Raw genomic sequence first — 21,553 nt, forward strand, 5'->3', positions numbered from 1 at the left:
CTCCCACAGAACCCACGGACCATGTGAGTCCCCTCTCGGTAGTTATACTATGTATGCATGGGGGAGAGAGAGAGCGGACTGGCCCGTGAACAAGAATGGGGTTTTGAAGAAATTCCCTTTCGCAGATTAGCTACCAATGGGGAGGAAAGCCGTGATCTGAGAGATCACATTCTCCCAATGGTCGCGGGATGGGGGGAAAGAAGAAACGATGGCATTGTGCAGCTGAAAAGAAAAGAAAGAAAAGAAAGGAATAGAGAGGGGCCACAGCTGACCCAAAGTATCGACGCTAAAACACTAAAACAGGAAGTGGATTTGGGAATTCAGCTGGTAAAAGTAAAAGGAAAAGAAAAAGAGGTGCAAGGTGAGTGGGAACCCTCTTTGCAGCCCCCACTTGATTTTCTTAGGCCCAACGGTGATCTTTGGATTCAAGTTGGTCCTTGATCTCTTAGCTTCCCAGCTCTCTTTCACGAGTCAAGAAATGCCTCCTGATTCCAAGACTAAGATTCGGCCCCAACAATCCTGTGTACGATGTCGTGAACGTAAGGTTAAGGTATGCCTTGGAAGCTAGAGCTGAAACTAGAACTCCCAACTCCGCGATTGTCCCCACCGCCACCTTCATCATACCACCATTTCATGATCGCCTCGCTAACACATCTTCCCCTTCCCAGTGCGACCGTTCCAGACCTTGTCACGCCTGTATTATCCGCGGCCTCGAAGCAGAATGTACATACCTCGCAACTGCCGAAGATCATGCGCAAATCAACCAGGCCGAGATTATCGATCGCTTGCGCCGTGAAGTCGCGCAGTTGCGGGGACAATTGAGTCAAGGTCCTGCTCCTCGACAGGGTCCTAGTCCCGGCAGTATTCGTCGGCGACACGACTATGCCCGAAAATATGGAGGAGGGGGAGGGGGAGGGGGAGCTTCCAACGGCGACAGTCGACGTCGGAATGGATATGCGGGGAATCGCGTGGCGCAAAGGCAGACCAACACTGCCGGAAGTGTGAATGGCGTCGAGAACGAAGGGAGCTGGGCTGGTTCCTCCCCCAGTTCGACTACGACCACCATGACCAATTCAAACTCAGTGACCATGACCATGACCATGACCAGCCCGGATAGCACGGGCACTGGCAGTGAGAATGGATCCACCATGTTCTCGTATCCCGCGCCAGCTCCGTATGGGGCGGTTGTCGAGGCCGAAGGCGCGGGCGCATTCAACGAACTTGGCTGTTCAACAAGTGAGTCTTCTTCTCAGCTTCATAACAAAAAACCATCACTCTAGCACCTACTGACCAGAGAAATCTCTTAATAAAATAAAGATCCAGACGAAGTGACCGTGGCCTACTGCCAACCCGAACTTCCCACGTTCGGCGAGATCCCGGCCTCGGCTCCCTTGCCGCAAGGGATTATCTCGCAACCAATCATGCATCCAGACGCCTCGCAATTTCAGCGGATCTCCTCCATGCAGCTGGACGGGCCGTACGGGGACGCGCAGGGCTATATTCCGACACGCGATTATTACGAGAAACCAGACTCTCAGTCGCAAATACAAGCACAAACACAAATACAAGCAGAAGCCAAAACACAGCCACATGTATACCCATGGGGTCACGATGCAATGGGATCGCAATTCTCAGCCCCTTATTCGGATCCTTTTTCGCAGTTAGTCTCCATCAATCCATTCGATTCACACGCAGCTACCGCGCAAACCACATCACCGATCAATCAACATCCTCACCAACACCAACACCAACTGGACCCGCTCCAGCGAGAACTCACCCCAAATGCACTCGATTCCATCCCAGACTCCTGGAAGATCGAAGGGAAAGAAGAGCTTCTGGAAACTTTACTCCAAACAATCAGCAGCTGCGACGAGAAATCCGTCGCGCAGGTTGTCAGCGTCGTGAGAGCCAGTGCCACGCCTGAGGCGGCTGTCTCGGGAATATGCCAAGTTCTAGGGATCAGCGGGATCAGCGGCCAATGACCGGATCGGATCTCAGGGCTAGAGACCTGGTCAGAGCTTCGACCTACTTAGTACGAGTACTCCGTACATATTTACCAGAACCTGACCTGATAGGCAGGGCGCAGTGTGCATACATCCGAGTCATATCAAAGATTGGAGTTGTGAATGTTAGGAGGCTGGCTCCACTAACATTCGCTCTCGTCTAATTTATTTTTCTCCTTCTCATAAGCTCCTTCTCATAAGGATGTCTGATCTGATCTGATCTGATCTGCTGGTCTGGTCTGGTCTAGTACATCGAAGAGTAAAAACAAACAAAGCGCCTTTATACATTAATGCAGGTCATAAGTCATAAGTCGTGAAAATAATGCAAATGCCAAACAGGAGGACATAAGAAATAACAGGATAGAAAGGAAGAGGCGATCGCCAAGTCGTAGATGGGAAATAGATGAATTACCACCAGAGCTCATGAAGCCTGGCCATTCCCATTCGAACTCGAACTCGCATCGAGCGGTTTCTGCCCGTAGACAAAGTGAAACCGAATGTAGAGGTGGAACTTATTACTCACCAGCTCGGCGCGCACTCGATCCATAAACTCCTGCGCCTGCTGGAAAGAGAAGCCCAGCACGCGCGTAAAGAGGGCAAGCGTATACGGCTCAACGACTTCAAGTATAGTCACCTTGCCCACGCGACCGATTTCCTTGAGTCGGCGATTCTTAGCCCACCCACCGACCGGGCACTGTAGAGCATAAGCATAAGTATAAGCATAAGCTTGACACGGGGAAGGGGGAGGGCACAGACCTTATAAATGTCATCCGTTACATTCTCAAACCCCTCCGCCGCCATCCAGTCAATGATCAAAGGCGCAACATTAACAGGTTTCCCAAACTGCTTACTCGCCTGGCTCAGTCGATCCTGCCAATCCGTCAGAGCTGTCGCGCGAAGATGCGACCCGTCGTCTGAAAGGACGGTTGTCTCGAACTCCTGCGCCTCGAACCAGCCTCCCGGCTTCAGGTGCGTGAATGCCTGCCGTAAGAGGCGCGGCCAGTCGCCGATCCCGCCGCCTGAGACTGCGCGCGTGGATGTAGTCGAAGGCTTCGCCGGGCGTGAAGGCCCAGTCGCTTTCGGCGTCGTCGATGAAGAAGCGACAGTTAGGTGGGGCCCAGGTTGGTTGGATGGGGCTTAGGTCTGTGCCTATTATGTCTGTTGTGGGGAGGTCTTCGGCCATTTCGAGGGCCCATTCGCCGGTGCCGGTGCCTATGTCGAGAATTCGTCGTGGGGGGGTTGGTGGTGGTGGTGGGATTATTATCGCCGCTGAGGTCGGAGTTTGAGATTGAGTTGGAGCTGCTGGAGCTGGAGCTTATATCCGGGTCGCGATCCCCGCGATCTCGGTCGCGTGGCAAGGGGGCGCGATGGAGATCGCCGCCACTGAGAAGTTTGAAGAGATGGTGCATGAGGGCTAGTCGGTCTTGTTCTTCTTCGTCATTTGGGAGGGGGTATTGGCCGTGTCGGTAGGCGTGATAGCGGCGGCCATTTTCATAGCAGTAGTCTCGGACTGAGGAAGCGAAGGATAGATCGGAGCCCACGAGAGATTGTGTGTCGAAGAGTGAGTCGTCATCACTTGTCTGGGAGGATGGTTAGACCTGGAAAGTGGCAGGCGATCGAACAAAAAAAATAAAATCCGAAGGTGGAGTGGGAGGGGTAGATGGGGATGAGATGGGATGGATGGGATGTTTAGATGGTGGCTGGGCTGAGGGGATGTTTACAAGGGTGGGAACTTGAAGCTACAGGGCTAGGATCGGATGGAAAACAGCTTACATCAACTTGAATACTCTCGTTGGGATTTGGCTGAGACATGGCGAGAGGAAGAAAAAGAGTAACAGCAGAAGGAAGGGGAAATTGAAATTGGTGAAGATATCGCGGAATACCGAGAGAAAGGTCGTCGGGGCGCGAGATGATGCATCACCCGGCTGGAACTCGGCGCGATAGGCCAGGCCTGCAGGAGTCCCCGCAGTTTCCAGCCAGCAGGGACGAGGAGGGCTTAAGGGTTGTGTTTTTGGACAAATCTGATATGGGGCTGCTGATTCCCGGGGCTAGATTCCTCAGCTGGTACGGAGTACTCCGTACGGAGTGGCAGACTATGTACTCCGTATGGTGTAATGCATATGGTGGATGCAGATGTGATGCGCCATGCTTATGCGCTCTGGCCATGGCTCTGGGTTCCTCTGGGCTCCTTTGGGCTTTAATGCACCTGAAATATCCCTGCATTCCACCCAGTCGGGTCCTCGTCTCCACTTCTGCGGGCCCTTCCTTGCTTGGTTCTGACTCGTGACTTGCTTTGCTTGGCTACCGGGTCTGATTCAGCCGTACTCTTCGTACCCATCGACAACTTAGGTGAATCTGTAAATTTGTAAAACTGTACTTTGTACTAGAAAGTTGACGAGTTAACTATCTAGGAAACTACACTTAGTACATCCAGTACACCCGTACTCCATACATTGGTATCAATCATCATGATCATATCCCTGCTCTTACTGCTCTTGCTCACCCCAGGCTTTGCAGCTTTCCCTGCTCATCCGGAGTCAAAGCTCCAAACACTTCTTGGAATCCTGCTTGTGTCGAGGCTCGTCGGAAAAATTCGCCCAGGTACGCTTGTGTCTCGTCGTCTCGTCGTCGCACTCCGAAAACACTCTCAGTGCCACCCTCCGCAAAGTTCATCAGCTGCTGCTTGGTCATACCCAGTCCCAGGTCCAGCACCTGTCCAGGCATATCTTCCCAGTCATCGTCACCGTCCTCACTCCCGGCATCATCAAGTGCAGCCGCCGTCGCCGCATCCATCTCCTTATTTCCTGACGCCGCCGAGAGTTCCTCGACAAGGACCTTGATGATCTTCAAAGAGGCGGGTACCGTAGTATACCGATCAGGATTGTTGCGTGCCTGTGACCGAGTCTTAATCCGCCCAGTGTTCTCAACAATCAAATCGCCCTTGACTGGCACCTCGGCCAGACGAGGATCGCCCAGTTCGTATAGATGCGCCAGCGCGAAAATATTTTGCTTGATCTCATCATAACCGGCAAAGTTGACCGAGTTCTCCAACCACTTGCCTAGCACGAGAGCAAGTCCGTTTTGGCTACCCAGGTCCAGTTGCGCCAGGAAGTCTACCACCTCGCGGGCGCTAATCAGTGTCAATCGGGCGAAGACTAGAATCAGACTCTGGATGAACTGTGCTTGTTGCGCTGTCGCCAGTCGTTGAGCCACCGCCTGCAGGAGCTGCGGTAGGTAGGGTCCCAGGCGTTCTGGCCCAGCGCGCTCTACCAGCTCGGCTGCCAGCTGTCCAACCTCAGTAGCCGCATTGTCATCCACATCCGGACCAAGCAGACGGTCAATAATCACCAGGACGACCTCGACTGGCTCCTTTCCGGATTGCGGGTCCCACGCCAGGAACTGGGCAAAATCATGGGAGAGCATGTAGCGCACGGCTTCGGTAGCAGGTCGGATCAGCTCGGCTTCAGCTGAGTCCAGGAGCAGACAGTTGAGCTTGGGCATCACTGTTTGCACGAATCCAGCGGGCATGGGTTCAAGGCTGCGCTCCGCGAGAGCTCGCAGCAGGTCGGCGGCAAAGTTGGTCAGGGAGTTCTCTTCGGTAAGATTTCCGACATCGATGGCACCCATTAGGGATGGAAGCACCTTCTCACACAGTTGGCGGTATGCATCTGGGCCAAGATCGGCGATTTGGTCCACAATGTCCTCAAAGGCCTCGGTCACCGTCATAGTCAGCTGGAAGTTCTCGGCCCCACTGCTGGCAATGTTGAACAGAACATCGATAGCAATGGATGAAAGGACTACGCTCGAGTCGGCCATAATGACATCGCGGAGGGTCTCCGCTAGGGTTACCTTGAGATCGTCACATTCACTCTGATCACGCAAGTCGTGTTCTGAAACGAATTCCGAGATGGCGTTGATAACGGTGACCTGGAATGGGCGAGCGACTTCGATCGGCAGAGATGGGATAAGATCTTGTAGAACTCGGATACAGGCGACCTTGACAACCTCTGCGGGATCCTCGGCAATCGCCTTCAAGGCAGCCTCCAGGTAAGAAGTGGCAGTCTGTTGGAAGTTATCGCCAGCGACTTTGGCCAAAGAACCAGAAACAAGGTAGCCTCGCGCGCGTAGGAGCTCCTCCTCCTGTTGGAGAGCGTAGTGGACAAACTGATTGAAGTGAGTAACGAGCTCTGAGGAAATATCCTGAGAAACCTCGCCAAAGTCCCTCAGTAAGGAATTCAGAACATAGAGGGCTGCCTCGCGGGCTTTCCATCTAAAATAAGACCTCGGATTAGCATGTCGCGAGATATCAGCCAAAGTGAAGTACTTACGAGGCCGATGAATCAGCGAATAGGGTATTCATATGAGTCAGAAGCCCCTCGGCGGCCTTCTCCTTCAGCCATTCGCCAGTCTTGATCGCGAGATCAGCACTGCAGGTGCGAGGAGTGTAATTGGCAGTGATTGATGTCTCCTCCGAGAGGAACAGGTTCACATCAATCTCCCATAGACCTTCTTCTTCCATCGTAATCTGCGCATAAGAGCTGCACAGCTTCATAATCTCGGGTACCCATCCAGACGAGCCCGCCGCGGTACCGGCATTCTGAAGCTGCTGGTGTAGCTCTGCCTTTACAGGCGGGGCCTTCAGCAGAGTTTGAACAAGATCCAGCTCCTCCAGAACAAGGTAATCGAGCGAGTAGGAGAGACCGTCCACATCTTCCAGGCGACCCTGGCGCTCGTTCTCAATAAAGAAATTTTGATAGACTAGCAGAGCATTGGTGAGTTCTGCCCAGGCAGTAGAGAAATAGCTCGGGCTTTGGGCCGAGAGAAGACCGGGGAAGACGTTGCGGATCTTCATCAGAGTCTAGAGTATCATACATGTCAGCTAGGATACAAATTCACTGTATGCTGGAGCTAGATCTTACCTTCACAACCTGAACCTTCAGGGCAACGAATCCGCGCCACTGCGTCGCAACATCGCCCGTCTTGTTCGCCTCTTCCTCAGATGGTGGCTGAGGCAGGGGTGCTTCTAGAGTCGAAACAAAGTATGGCGACCAGACACTGAGCATCTCATCGGCGAATGATTTGATAGCTTGCTTGTGTTGTTCCAGGACCATCTCCAATGTGTCGAAGCAGGATTTGAAAACGGCCACCGCGAGTGCCCGCAGTATAGGTTTCCGGGACTCGGACGCCGCGACGGCAAAAAGAGACGATACAAGGTCACGGGCGACATTGAAGAATTGCTCCTCGCCGAATCCAGTGTCCACCAAGTCCAGAAGGACCTTCAGAGCGCCATGCATCGCGATATCGGTGGTGGAAGCATCATTGATGATATGGAGTAAAGCGGGGAGGAGTTCTGGCCAGTCATCGGGGAAATCGGCGCTGGCGATCTTACTAACAGCATAACTCGCAGAGCTCTTAACTTTGCGTTCGGGGGTTTCGACGGTGGTTGCGAGCTCGAGAAGGGCGCGGCGGATCTGGGCTTTGTTTGTATCGCTGACGAGGACCTGGCCCTTGAACTCGTCCAAGCTGGACGACCAGCCGGAGGCGATGAATGTGCGAAGAACGGAGAGGGCAGATTGACGCAAGTTCACAGGCACGGACTCGTGGGAGGCAATGGCGGTTAGGGAGATGGGGAATGATTCGTTCGATTGCAGGGCGTGGAGCTGTTGCTCAGCGGATTTTCTGGCGTCGGCCTGAGGCGACTGGGTGTTTGCCAGGAGCGATAGGATTTCTTGCTCCATGGCGAGTGTAATGGATGACCAATTGATCACGAAGAGGTCAAACAGAAGGTGAGGCGTCGCCAAGGAGGTGGGATCAAGAAGTTTGATTCATTTGCGCGCGGCGCGATAAGGGGACGCGGAGGGGCAGTGGAGGCGGTAAGATGGCCTCAAGCAACATAGTTAGTAGAACTACATAGTGGAAATACATGGTTGAACTATTATAACTAGCCATAGTAAGTAACTGTGTATGCCTCAGATTGAGCAATTTAACAGATATTCTCGGTAATCTTAATTCCATTGGAGTAGATTCCCTAGACTCAATACAAGAAGCTACTCAACATTGAAGGACATATTCGACTACTGCTTAGTAAGCGATTATTTACCTATGGCTTCCATACATATGAACAACCCTCAACAAAATTCTCCTCTCCTAGGATAACGTCAAGCACTGGATGAACTCAAACAGTCATATCAAATACAGATAATCCGCTAACCAAATGTGAAACCTAGAGGCATCTGCAGATGCGATAGGCTGGCATTGGACCTAGGCTCGCATGCTCAGTTATACCTAGCGTGCAAAAGCGGCGGGGGCCTGGGCACCAAAATGGAATCGAAGGAAACTTATTACGAAGTTCACAAGGCCCTTTCCCGATGATCACCCTCAAGTGACGGCAGTGGCGGTATGGGATCCTCTTGACGAGGCGCCTCTCCCCGACAAGAGGTGAGAGCTGCATGCCCATAGGGTAGGGTTAATTCTACATTAGGTAGCGCCCGGATTATCAATGGTCTTCCATCGGTTTCTATTCCTTCGACTGTCACCACTGTGGTGATCGTCAGCCGCATTTTCCGGTGATCATTGATCGCGGGGAGGGAGGTGAGGGGCACTTTTGCTCTAGCGCCTCTGATGATTGCCCCCCGGTGTAGTAATTACACAGCCTGATGGCCCGTCATTTCGCCTCGAGCTAGCCTGTCTACCCTTTTAATAGAGAAGAAACACGGCATGGGTCGGAATAAACCCACTGTTGACAGCCTCAGTGACTGATCTGAAGCCAATCCTGTGGGCCTCTTGAGAATTCTTCCGAAAAATCACGATCCACCCAATAAGGCAGACCGCTGGCGTCAGACCATCGAGGCACATCACATATTGATGTTCAGATCTTCGAGATATCGTCGGAATTACAGCAGATCCCACAGGCCCATAGCGGAGGAATTGTGTACATACATGTAAAATTCCATCCGCATATTTGTAAGTGCATACACTAATTAATTAACTAGTAGATCAGCATGTTCATCAGGTGTACCGGTACATACATTGGGTCATTACCGACCTCATACAGCCAGGATGACACTGTGGATTCATTTTGCCAAGGGTGACGTGTTGAATTGACTAAGCCGGGGAACTTTGGATAGTTCCGAGACAGCTGTAATATGATTATGTGGGGTTTTGTGAGATTTTTTGGCTTCAGTATTGATGATTCCCTCGACCCCGCGAAGACCCTGAGAAGGCGTCCTTGTCAGCGCCGCCTCCCGCCGCCACTTTGAATGCCAAGAATCGAGCCTAAATTGCTGACATTCGTTAATCCCGGTTGTCTTTCAGAGCATGACTGCCCAAATAGAGTCATTTCTATGCATTTTTTTTTCGTTTGCACTTTGTATCCTCTGCAGCCTGGGATCGTATAGAGATGCAGATCACCCACACCAGCCTGACTTTTGTAAGGAGTACCATTGATTGAAAATAGAGACCATGAAACCCAAAAAAATCAGCCTATCTATGTATTCTATGTAGAGTTTATGAATCGACTTTAGAAGACTGATGCAGTGTCATACTATTAACTCACTTCCGAGTCTTAGGTATAGGTTCAAGTAAAGACAAAGCTGTAATACAACGAGCGTTTTGCGCTACCAGTAAGTATATCCAAATCCCACCATTTCTACTAGTAGTCAAAGACCTTGCTGTATTATATGTGCCCCTGTCATTGATCCTAATGATAAACAAGTGATCTACTAATCCAATTGAGTAGATACATATGTAGTATCTGTATACCACGTGTTAACCGTGGGATCTGACTCTGGACTGAAATCTACAGCGAGTCTGGCAGTGCCCTCGTAAAAGCAGCGACAGCTCTGATCAAGGAGCCCCACTTGGCAAAGGAATCCGCTACATGAAGTACTGCTAGTAGCTTCCCAGGTGTACAGTGAAGTGACTGCTCAATTTATGTAGTAATGTATTGTATGATCTGGTAAGGCACCATACCCGGTACTACCGTGGCCCCCTCTTTTGGCAATCAGAAGGGTGCGGCGGTGTAATTCTTCGGTATTCTCTGGGTTGGGCCGCTGGGTCCGATGGGGAATTCGGCCCCCTCCTGCATCGATGACTGGTTACCAACGTATCCAGGTACAAGAGAAATGCCCTGAGTCCTGCACTGTGCCTCTAGAGTGAAGAGTTAAGCTTACACACAAGATGGAGGTTTTTCTTCTTGACTCGGCTATACCCCGTCGGTTCTTGCACCATATCCATGGTTGAGCAGATGGTTCCATGGCCCATTTATGGAGTAATAATTTTAGGTGTTGGGTGTTTTGGTACTGATAATCGGTTACCCTTTTTCTTTTATGCATTTTTTTTTCGCTTGGCCGCGATGATCGCCCCTCCTTGAGTATCTCATGGTCACACCCACTTACCAACCCGCCGAGTGGAGAATTGAAAGAGAAAAAAAAAGGTGAAAAAAGAAATGAAAATTGCACAAATAATGTTGTCGTGGTCAGAATAGGGTAAACGGTACCTGGGTAGGCACTGACTAACTATTTAACTAGGTGAGGTGTATAGTAAGTGGAATGCAGAACAGCCATGCCTAACATCATGATGTACATGAATATGGTAGTAATGATAAAAAGCAAAAGGGAAAATCGAAACCAAAATAAAAGCAAAATGAAAGCAAAATGAAAAGCAGAACAAAAAGCAAAACAAAGCTGGATAATACAAGTGTACTCTGCTCTGTTTAGTGTTAGGATAGAATGACGCAACACGTGACGGGAAGGCAAGTCTTGACCGTCTACTCTCTTCCACTCACTCTCCTCTCGAGCGAGCCACACGGGGCACATCAATCACCAACATCGCCTTCATCTATTTGACTATACGACCCTTCTACCTCCGGCAGGCCCCTGAGCCCTTTTAGCTGTTTCACTTGACGGCTCCCCGCCCCCCCTCGAGCCCCTCGCCGTCCACTTTCGCTTTAAGCCCCTCCTCACCCTCCCCTCTTCACCTGGGTGCATCACTTCTCCAAAAAAGTTACCTCTCTTTCTTTCGATTTTTGGGATCGGCGCTTAGGTTCACATCGGTTTCTATTCCTCATGCTCTGAGGCTTTGCATCTTATCGTTTTGTCCACCCAAGCGTATGTCCCTCGGATTCACCCACAATCCCCCTCCCTCCCCTCCCACCAATCCACCACCAATTACCCAACCCCCCTCCTCACTTCCTTTGAAACCACCAACAACCGTCTGTTTCGGTGTGACTGCGCCTCTCATACTTTTTGCTTCCCTTTTCCGACCGTCTCATTCGTTCGCACATTCTTCTCGATCCAATGTGTTGTTGACCGAGGACCGTCGGGAAAAAAAATCGTTGATAATTGGACCCCGGCTCTCCCATCTGGGAAAAACCACAACATTACACAACACTACCATTACACTCACCATTTCCAAAAAAGACGCCCGCGCTGACCGAAGATTTTAGAAAGGCAGAGCGATGATTAGCTTCAGGGTGGAACATCATTCAGATTCCTCGAGACTCCGTCAAGATCACCCTTACCGTGGACCCGACTCCGGATCGTTCGACGGCAATGTCGATGGCCAGTGAGACCAGTAGTGCCACCACTATGACCACCTTCGCCGCTCCGGTCCCTGCTACCAGATCGCTGCCCACAAATCAGTCGGCGCTAGCGGCGTCATTCACCAACTTCCTTACCGTGTCTGTCCACCAAATTCTTTTTCTGCGCTCCGTCTACCCGCGCGCGACATTCCTTCCCGTTCGGGCATACAACTATCCTGTCCGACAATCCCGTCACCCTAAAGTGTGTGACTATATTAATGATGCATCAATCGCGGTCGGAACAGAGATCTTAAAAGGCACAATCACCGCAGTCAGTATCATCATTTCATCTCTCCGCACGAATCAACCCCTCGAACGATATGCCTTCGATCTGTCGGACTTCCCACGGGCTCCGGCTGGAGAAGTAAACACTACATTTGCGGACAGAAATGGAGATTCATCTAATGCAGGAGCTCCCGTCTCCGACCTGGGCCCCGCGCCAACCTCGGTTGACCTCGAGTCACAGTTCAGAGCTTGTCTGGCTCGACTGGCGTCCGCATGTGCGCGCCTAACCCCTTTACCGCGGGATGACGAATTCAGCTTTACTGTCTGTATTGAAGTGCGGGAGGATGCGTTACCCCCCGCTGGAACAACCAACGAAGAACAAACGTGGATTGTGGCCGAGCCTGGCAAGGTGCACCTTCGATCCTGTACCGCCCCTTACTCCGTCTCGAAAGCACGGAGCGGTGAGCCACAGCGGCCACCCCCGCCAGTGTCAAACGGTCGCGCCAAAACAGTACCGGTACGCCGTGTGGAGGCCGGGGAATTACGGTTGGAGTTATGGGTGGAAGAAGCGCGGCAGAAATTTAACGAACCGGTGGATTCAGAGCAGCCACCCTGAAAGATAATCTCTTATTAGGGATATATTTGTGTCAAATCTGCGGAAACTGTTGTTCGTTTGGTTATCTGTCCACACACCCATTCATTCTTGATTTAGCGTGACCAATGATCGAACATACATGATGGACGAGGAAACTAGAGATTTCCGCCCGCAAGAAAGTGGCGCAAATATATAAAATGGGGAGCGAACGATTTTTGGGACTCGCATGGCATTTTTCTTTTCACATTTACATAGATCGGGCTCACATTTTTCCTTGTTCGCTTATCCTTCAACCTCTTTTCCCCAGCACTTTGCTTTTCTTCTTCCCTTCTTTCATCACGACATTCATTCTCAACTTCCTCTCCTCCCTCTTTGTTTCTGGTCTTGCCATTTTTCGACTCATATCGTTCCCCCTCTTGCATCGTGTGCTGAATTCTTGAGTATTAACTCTCCATGCTGATCTTTTATATTTGCGGGCCGGCCTTTCTTATTATTTCATACCATCTCCCTTCCGTTGTATTCCATTCGTCTCCTTTGTCGAAACTTTTTCAACTACATGATTCTATTTTTTTTTCTAGCCAATCCAACTACCTAGCAACCTAGCTCCCAATGTCGTCTCGTGTCTGGAATTACTCACGCCTTCGACGGTTGTGTTATATTGTCAACTTGAAGTTTTTCTCACATCCATGGATCTTGTCTCAAAGTTTGTCGTGGACTTTCCAAGGTTTGGATCCCGAGGTCATGATTGTTTGACAATATTCTGCGTCTTTCATGTTTTGTGCCCCAGGTGCTGGATTCCAAGGTTGTTATGCCGTAATGTCTTTGCATCCCGCTCTTTCTTTCTTTTGACCTTTCATGTTCTTTTTATGCGACCATGGCATGCATTCTTGTTTTTTTCTTGCTTCTCATCCTCAAATTTTGCCTTTGTACTCGGCTGGTAGGAAATAGGTCACAAGGCGTTGTCGCGCAAATATCATATAGCCACTCCTGTGCAGTATACAGAATGGAGACTGTTTTGAACCGGATACCTAGGTAGTATACGTCTGCATGCAGGTTAATTCGAGTTCCAATACATCAATAAAAACTACCACTGGTATTGGTAGGTAGTAGGTCACAGCCCTGGAGCAGACACGATTCATTACTACCTAGGTAGTATGTATAAAGTCTTAGTATTTTGAACAGGGGCTCTCTCAAAAAAAAAAAAGAAAAAACCTTGAAGTAAGTTTCAAGTTTCTTTTTCAAAATCCCGATACCAAATTGAACCCTTGGAAGATACGCTCAAGTTCACGTTCCAGCATTCTTGTTTGTCGTAGCACCTGGGCAGACAAGGCATCGGTGGCGTTTGACTTAACACTGACCCTATTAGTTTGTCGAAAGGTAGAGGTGCTTTCTCCCAGTATAAAGCCGATACTTTAATCCGTACCAGACGTTTCGACAAGCACAGTTTCTTCGTCAGCAACTTGAAAAAGAAGCACTCTCTAGGCCATATTTTAGTAATATTCTTGTATTATGAATGCGAACTTCAAACATACTGTGGCCTAAGGGTTGTCTAGTGCTTTTTTAGGTAGGTATAGTACTCAGCGTTTCCTATTCAAGCTCAACGGCAGCTGTACCTCGAATATCACAAGCCGATAAACTTTATAGACCTTTCAGATGTGGGTATTTTCAACAACTTGAGTTTATTCCGAGGATTATATAGTGGAAGCTCCAAGGCTGGGACTTTGGCAATTTTAACAAATAGGAGATGGCCGCTTCTAGTACCAGGCTCGGTCGCCAAATTAAGCCCCTTTACCAGGGAAGCTTATTTTAACGAACGGACCCTTTGTGAAAAAGTCTTTCTTATAAAGGCAGGGAAACCGTTTGCAAAACTCTTATACCTGCATTGGTAGTGTATGATAAGAATGCCACAGAAAGATCGTTGGCTGGCGTTGCTGCATCGCCTTATCTGCCGGTGTGTCCTTTCACATGATCGATCTGCATTGCAAATATTACAGAAACAACACCAACCCCCAAGAAACCCGAACCTTTATCGAGAGTTTGAATGATTGTACATAGATCATTTCAATAGGGTATAAAATTGAAAATCTTGGGATTCTACATCCAGAGCAACATGGGAAGCCGTGAAATAAAAATAAATCTAACTTATTTTCACTATTCGGAAATACTTGCCAATGTCAAGAAGTGGCGGCAGGGATCATAGTAAATGTTATTGGGCGCCACCTTACGGCCTCAGGTATGAACACCTGGGTATGCTCTATCTTCTGAAATCAGGCGAGTCCTAGGCATCAGGCGCAGAACTTGGTATTTGAAAACAATTGGTCGAGTAAGATCGTTTGCGACTACTTCCAAGGTTACTGCTACATCTCTTGTCCATGAACGCTTCATTTGTGAAGATACCGAAGAGAAAGTCGGACTACCGAAGCAATGCAAATAATGATGATCTACCATACCAAAGCCTAGTAAATTAATTATCGTCCGTTCTAGACCAAATTGGCGGCATATCGGGGTTTCCGGGGTCTCTTATTGCAGTCAGCTGCATGGGGCCGTTGCTGACATGCAGCATGTTCCTCATTAATATGCACGGTCGATAAATAGTTAGTGGCTTACCAACACATCGCGAATTGGACCAGGTTTGAGCAAATTGTAAGATAAATACAACAATCACAAATTTATGAGCTTCATTTGCTTATAAAGCCGTTTCTTATGTTCGATCAACTTCCCTATCGGCTTACTAGAAGTTCGGGCTCTCTACTATGTAGTTTGCGACTGTGTAGCATTTTGGATATTTAGAAGACAAAAGGCTGTGGCGCTCGTATTCGGAGGTGCCAAACTTGGGGTAAATGCCGAAATTCTGCCTCAGCTGAACTTCATAAGCCGAAAATTGGGAACTAGAACTCTATATTTGGCTTAGATTATTCACAAGTTGGCCATGGCCTTTTCCTGAACTCCCTGTTCATGTGCCAAGATGAAGAGGCTTGCAGGAACCCATGCTGTCTGGGCACGTTGTTCCTGATCCTGACCCATATCAACCCCAGATGGATGGCTTGTGCATAATAACAACCTATCATATTGCTTGATTTTGCATCGTAATTTAATTCAGGATTAGGGCAGTGTCAGTACTGCAGCATGGGAGTGCATCGACCAAGATTTTTGAGGCTCTGGCTTGCTAATTTGGGCGAAGACGCCGAGGCATTGACTCGATCACCAATCGAGACGGTGGCATCTGCCGCATCGCATATGGTGGAGGCGCGATTCATGCCACCTGGGCAGTGTGTGACTTTTGTGTGATGTTCCGAACGATATAAATGCCATCGTATTCCCACCTGGGCACCCAAGTCACAGCTTTTCTGTTGAACTCTGTTTCAATTCATCATAAAATCCAACCAATCATCAAGCAAATCTTCTCGAATTAAGTTCACTTCATTTCCATCCTGTTCAAGTTCCTCTCACCATGCCGCAAGTCAATCGCAAGCCAATCGTCACTACTAAGGGAAGAGGCCCGCAACATCCTGCCCCTGCCCATCTACACCCAGGCCAACCACGCGCAGCGCCACAAATGCAATATCGACCGCAACACCAGCAGCACCACAACGGGTCTAACCCACGACTGGCTCAGCTTCAGCACCAGCAGAACGTTCAGCATGGTCAGATCGCTCATAACAAAGCCCAGATAAATCAGCACTCGGCTGCATTGCAACACCAGGCGGTGGCACAACAGCGACACAATGCCGCGCAGCAAAAACACTTTGCGCAGCAGAATGCAGCAACTCAAAAACATATGGCCCAGCAAAATGCGGCAACTCAGAAACAAATGGCGAAGCAAAACGCAGCAACGCAGAAGCAAATGGCCCAGCAAAATGCAGCTATGAAAAAACAGAACCAGCACATGAACCATGAACTTCAAGCTATGAAGCACCAGCAGCAAAAAGGCGTTGGTCATGGCGGCAGTGGTCATGGTGGTGCTGGGAAGAAAGTGTTGGCTGGTGCTGCAGTTGGTGCAGCAGCTGGTGTCGGTGGTACCATGCTTTATGAGGGATATCGTGAAGAGACGTATGTTCATGAGCAGACTATCATAAGCGAAGATCAGAGATCTCCGGATCAAGATATCAATGACTGGGATCGCAATGACTACGACCGCAACGACGGGAATGATGTCTACGATCGAGACGTGAATGATAACGATTATTATCCTAACGACTATTATCCTAATGACAACGACCAATACTTGCCGCAGCAGAATGATAATCAAGGTGGATATTACAACCAACAGGATACAATGGACACTCGTGGACCAGTCCAAAGTGGTGGGGATAATGGAAATGATAGCGACTGTTGTGGCAGTTGTTGTGAATGTGGTGACTGTTGTGGGGGTTGCTGTGGATCAAATGACAAGGATGATGATAGCAGCTGTTGTTGTTGCTAAGTGCAATTGTATACCTATGCATTTGGAAGCTTTTATGTGGCGCGAGAGACTCCTTACAACAAACCAGTTTGATAATGATAATTATCACTAATTTGTTCTTGAACCTTGGAATTGATGAAGGATACGACCTGCTTAGATAAACATGGGTGTTCACCTGTGAGGCCAATCAACCTGGGAAGCAGGGGGTGCTTCGGGAGCTTATCTCTAGGGTTTCCTACCACGAGATGCCCTTTCTAGTCCAGCAAGGAGTGTACGACGATTTGCACTGGCAGTAGTATATACCTAGGTGACCTCAAACTCCAATTCATTTTCAAATATATATAGAGTACTAGTAGTACTAGTAAATGAGTTGAAGCCTTGAAACTGTACAGGCTAGGTAAAAGTACCTACATTGCTTGCATCACGTGTCGTCCTTCTGCAGCTTACTAGTATAACTAACTATAGATGGCCGTCTACCAATGTTACGCTATCGCTATCGCTATCGCTATATGTACATATATTATCTCTCGTCATTCAAGCTGCCGTTCTTCCTATTACGTACAGCCCGTACCTAGGTATATCATTGTAACAAAGAATCAGCGGTGTGCAGTGTAGTTCTTTGTTAGGGATACACAACGCCATGTGGCACCCATTTGGAGTATTCGGTCATCGAACATATGACCCTGGACTCTTCCCCAGGAAAAGAGCCAGAGTAAGTTCAGCATGAACCTAGGATAAAGCATGAGCATACCGCAAGTGTAACTGCACCCTATAAGTGGACTCTCCGAGGGCTGGTGAATATGACTGGACAGCCCCGTGACCCACCGTGCCCTACCAGGTGACCCGCACCTTACGTCAACGGCAGGTGCAACCGGGGAACAACCTCTAACTGCCAGTCGAGTCGAGAGAGCCGCTTGTCATCGCTTGCCCTCGGTACGTTTGACAAAGAGAAACACCTTCCGTTCCGCTTGTCACCGTATAGAGCAGGTCACTCCAGTCCGGATCATGATGTACATGGAACCATTGGAGCGGGGGAAATGAGGGGGATGGGGCGAGCATTATCCATCCTGGTGTGACGCCGTCCCGCGAGTCCGAAGCCTTAGAGTCTTATATATCTGGTCAGCAACGCCGATAAGCGGAATCCACTTCTTTAACTCGCTCGAACCCCGGATTATTTCTTCTTCTTCTTCCTCTTTTGATCCTAGATTCCGTTCTTTGTTCGAGACACCTGGACAACCTACTCCCTTTCCATAGAACATCTCAGATCTCGTCCTTCTTACACCTATTACTAGCTCTCAGCAACGAGGTAGAAAAGAACTCGAAGTCTTGATACGCTGCTTCACGCGTGTCACTTCGTTTCAAGGTTACCATTCTCCACCAGCAATTTGTGGGGAAAAAGTCTCTTCTGTCGAAACTTCCAAGGTTGAATACCTAGGTATCTTATCACGACACGTTGCATAGCTTCGTTTCCACCATCATGATTGCTGCAGACATTCAATCTCTCCCGATGGGAGACTCGCCCGATCTGATCATAGTCCCCGCCACACCAGAAGAGCGGATCAAATCCATCAAGCTCAATAGCGTGGCCTGGAAGGGGCCTCTAGACATGGAAGCATACATTGCTCGAGAGGACCATCTGCGCAACCAGCGATTGAATCGGGAAAACCTCACCTGCTGGATTCTCGTTGACCGCACCGAACCAGAGGGCGAGCGAACAATCCTCAGCTCCTGCGAAACCTACCGGAAAAAGGCGCTCCTAGCCCACAACGGCACAGTCGAAAATGTCAAGACCCACGGGATCGGGAGCGTCTACTGTCGGCCCGAATTCCGGGGCAAGGGCTACGCGAAGCGGATGATGGAGGAATTGGGCCGGAAAGTGGAAACCTGGCAGATGGAAAAGGAGTCTCGCGGACGGTCTTTGTTCACTATTCTTTTCTCGGATATCGGGAAGAAGTTCTACGCTCAGTTTGGATGGCGGCCCTTTTTGTCTTCGCACATGGCTCTGCCACCAGTTGCGAGGGAGGTGCTTAACGGTAGCCTGGAAAACAGCAAGATCAGAGCCTTGCTCGCGAAGGATGTCCAGGACTGCGTCTGTGATGATGCCACCCTCGCAAAGTTGCAGGAGCGCATGCAGGTTGCTTCCCAATCACCTGGAGCGACGGTTGCCATTATCCCGGACTTTGATCACTTCGTGTGGCACTGGGCTCGCGAGGAGTTCTTCGCAGAGAAATTGTTTCCGGATCGCTCCCCTCCAGTGATCAAGGGTGCTGGTGATGACCAGGCCCGTGTGTATTGCGTATGGAACCGCAACTTTGGCGATACCCCTGAGGATAATGTCCTGTACATCTTGCGTTGGGTGTATGATGATCCTACGTCACCAGAGGAGGAGCAGTCATTGATTGAAGCGATGGCCACTATCTTGCGACGGGCTCAACTCGAAGCCCATGAGTGGAACATGAGCAAGGTCGAATTTTGGAACCCGTCGCCCCTAATTGAGAAAGCAGTGGCCCTTCTCGACCCCAAGGCTGAAGTGGTGCACCGTGAGGAGAGCAGCATTTCCTCTCTGCGATGGACAGGTGCCGAGCAAGGTTTAGGTAAGGACGTGCAGTGGTTGTTGAACGAGAAGTTCACTTGGTGCTGATCGACCACCTTCAATAATTTCGGGATATTTTCTTTGTTCTGCCTTCTTTCTTTTTATTTGTGTTTTCATTCATCATACTCCCCAGGTGCGGAACCTGGGTTGATTTGGGCGGCAAACATGACCATGATGTTTTTTAGACACGACGAGCATCATATCATAGACCGGCGGCTGCTCGGCAATTACGCTGCTTCGACAGTGTGCAGTCAGCGCTTTGAATTTTTTAATAGCTCATGCCAATTCCTGGTTGTTTTGGCTTTGGTTTTCGCAGCTGCAGCTCCAGCAGCTGGGGCTTTGCTAATATGCTTCCGCTGAGATGCGTCAACGAAGAACATCGTCGTAGGATCGGGGCTCTGGTATGAGCCCTCTGGCAGCTTCGAGAGGATTGCATTGCCCCTCCACGATTCTGGTAGGCAATCCTTCCATAGTTGTAGAAATTCGCTCCGTCCAACGGCAGAAGAGGCAGTAGGAGCCGTGGCAGCGAGACAGATTTCCCCAACCCACCGAGTGCACTCTTCCTTGTCAAAGCATGCCCCTGGTTCAGAAGAAAAAGTTAGCTTAGTTCACAATAATAATAAAAAAACTAATTCCGGAGCAACCTCCACCTCACATTTAATATCATCCGAGAGAGCCGGTCGCTGATCCTCAGCACAAAGCCTGCGCACCAAAGCTTCAAGCAAAGCCCGTGGGAAAGGCGGCGCCGAAGCATCGTCATCAAGAACAGACTTCCACAGATCACCCACAAGGAATTGCTTCTCCAAATCAATACCCTGCAATAGCGCACCCTCCACAAGACGTTTCCACACACTCAAGCGCATCCGCGCCGAAGGTCTCCAACACGAGATCTCCTGGTTGCCATCAACAAACGCACAAAGCTCTAACCAACCCGTTTCACATTGTGCTGCGGAAACAGGAATGTCCTCACAGACCTTTCCTCTCGCTTCTCGCGTCTGGGTCGCGCTTAGCCCGTCATATAGGCCCGACTCGTCCATGGCCATATCGCCGTCATCGTCACCGCTCCGGGGGTCATATAGTCGAAGACTCTTTTCAAGGAAGGGGACGGCCGAGAATCCTCCATCGGGGATGTGTAGTTCCAGTGTTGACCCGCACTTCGCGATGGTAGTTACCGACTCATCGGGGAGATTGAGGGCACCGGTGTCTCCAGCTTCTTCCTCGACGACCTTGATGGCATCTCGGGAGATATGGCCCAGACTCGGTTGGAGAATATGGATGTTGTTCGACGACATAACTTGACGGATTCGGTAGGTCTTGGTCGGGGTGCAGAGGTTGACGTATTCCTGCGCGATGGGGTCCCTTACTGCCTGTGCGAGGGCAGATGAGGGGGATTTGAGCTCGATTCTAGATTCAACAAAATCCCATCAGTCAATTCCTTTTTCCGGAAGAGGAGATAAGGCCAGTCTTGAGCCGGAAGGTGGCGTACGTGGGTGCATCTTTTGATGTCAATAGTTCTTCCAAGTCAGGTGGAAGTTCGAGCAATCGGAAAGCCTGTTGGGGCTGAGTGTGCGTGAATAGGATGCTTCGCGAAGTCTGGGTCGACATCTTTGCAAGCGACCTTGCTGTGGTTGAACGATGTGGAGGAGTGGAAGAGGAGACGCGCGAAAATGGCGGGACGCGGTGGACGCGCCCAGCACAGACCACCGTTTAATAGACAGCGTCAATGGGATGACAGTGCGCGAGTAATCATATGATATTTTTGTGCTGTAGACTATAGGATTGAGGAATTGGAAGTATGATACTTCTTGGATGATCCGAAGTTCAAAAGAGAATAAACTTGCACCATGTTTGCTCGTGCTCCTGTCGCGCCGTCTAGCATGCTATCTAATAAATGATGACAGAGAGACCACCCAATGACGACGAAAATATACATCAAAGAAGAAAGTCAAAGGCAAAGAAATGAGATATCGCTCCTGTGCTCGGAAAATAAATTGTTTGCAGCAAATTTCGGTCCACTTGGACAAGGGAGAAGACCAGCGTGTTGTCCAGCGGATCGAGGCGAGGCCGCGCAGTTGAATCCAGCCAGCTGGTATGGGTGGAGAGGCACCTTCAAGGTGTACCATTGAAATGAGAACATAGATAGGTTCGTTGAGAT

At 49.8% G+C, this 21,553-nt stretch overlaps 7 protein-coding genes across 7 annotated transcripts; 4 read left to right on the forward strand and 3 right to left on the reverse strand.

The window, feature by feature from the left end:
- Positions 1-478: 478 nt before the first annotated feature.
- On the forward strand, positions 479-1,982 carry N7533_004576 (Zn(II)2Cys6 transcription factor domain-containing protein; the record flags this gene model as incomplete). Its single annotated transcript, XM_057101226.1, has 3 exons — positions 479-550; positions 669-1,236; positions 1,318-1,982. The coding sequence occupies 3 exons, from the start codon at positions 479-481 to the stop codon at positions 1,980-1,982; spliced, it is 1,305 nt and encodes a 434-aa protein (XP_056960856.1).
- Positions 1,983-2,424: 442 nt separating this feature from the next.
- N7533_004577 (class I SAM-dependent methyltransferase) lies at positions 2,425-3,815 on the reverse strand (the record flags this gene model as incomplete). The annotated part of the gene is made up of 5 exons (XM_057101227.1): positions 2,425-2,697; positions 2,760-2,873; positions 2,941-3,215; positions 3,271-3,583; positions 3,777-3,815. 5 exons carry the CDS (start codon positions 3,813-3,815, stop codon positions 2,425-2,427), a joined length of 1,014 nt encoding a protein of 337 aa, XP_056960857.1.
- A 687-nt stretch (positions 3,816-4,502) lies between these two features.
- On the reverse strand, positions 4,503-7,741 carry N7533_004578 (uncharacterized protein; the record flags this gene model as incomplete). Its single annotated transcript, XM_057101228.1, has 3 exons — positions 4,503-6,273; positions 6,332-6,861; positions 6,923-7,741. The coding sequence occupies 3 exons, from the start codon at positions 7,739-7,741 to the stop codon at positions 4,503-4,505; spliced, it is 3,120 nt and encodes a 1,039-aa protein (XP_056960858.1).
- A 3,849-nt stretch (positions 7,742-11,590) lies between these two features.
- Positions 11,591-12,424, forward strand: N7533_004579 (putative mitotic spindle checkpoint protein (Mad2B); the record flags this gene model as incomplete). Its single annotated transcript, XM_057101229.1, has 1 exon — positions 11,591-12,424. One exon carries the CDS (start codon positions 11,591-11,593, stop codon positions 12,422-12,424), a length of 834 nt encoding a protein of 277 aa, XP_056960859.1.
- A 3,430-nt stretch (positions 12,425-15,854) lies between these two features.
- N7533_004580 (Iwr1 domain-containing protein) lies at positions 15,855-16,826 on the forward strand (the record flags this gene model as incomplete). The annotated part of the gene is made up of 1 exon (XM_057101230.1): positions 15,855-16,826. The coding sequence occupies one exon, from the start codon at positions 15,855-15,857 to the stop codon at positions 16,824-16,826; it is 972 nt and encodes a 323-aa protein (XP_056960860.1).
- A 1,456-nt stretch (positions 16,827-18,282) lies between these two features.
- Positions 18,283-19,446, forward strand: N7533_004581 (uncharacterized protein; the record flags this gene model as incomplete). The annotated part of the gene is made up of 1 exon (XM_057101231.1): positions 18,283-19,446. The coding sequence occupies one exon, from the start codon at positions 18,283-18,285 to the stop codon at positions 19,444-19,446; it is 1,164 nt and encodes a 387-aa protein (XP_056960861.1).
- Positions 19,447-19,649: 203 nt separating this feature from the next.
- N7533_004582 (putative sister chromatid cohesion protein Dcc1) lies at positions 19,650-21,003 on the reverse strand (the record flags this gene model as incomplete). The annotated part of the gene is made up of 3 exons (XM_057101232.1): positions 19,650-19,978; positions 20,054-20,802; positions 20,885-21,003. The coding sequence occupies 3 exons, from the start codon at positions 21,001-21,003 to the stop codon at positions 19,650-19,652; spliced, it is 1,197 nt and encodes a 398-aa protein (XP_056960862.1).
- Between the last annotated feature and the right edge of the window lie 550 nt (positions 21,004-21,553).

Source organism: Penicillium manginii (assembly GCF_028828005.1).
Source record: "Penicillium manginii strain IBT 31320 chromosome Unknown utg000004l:1.0-7231830.0:1.0-7236170.0, whole genome shotgun sequence".
Taxonomy (NCBI): domain Eukaryota; kingdom Fungi; phylum Ascomycota; class Eurotiomycetes; order Eurotiales; family Aspergillaceae; genus Penicillium; species Penicillium manginii.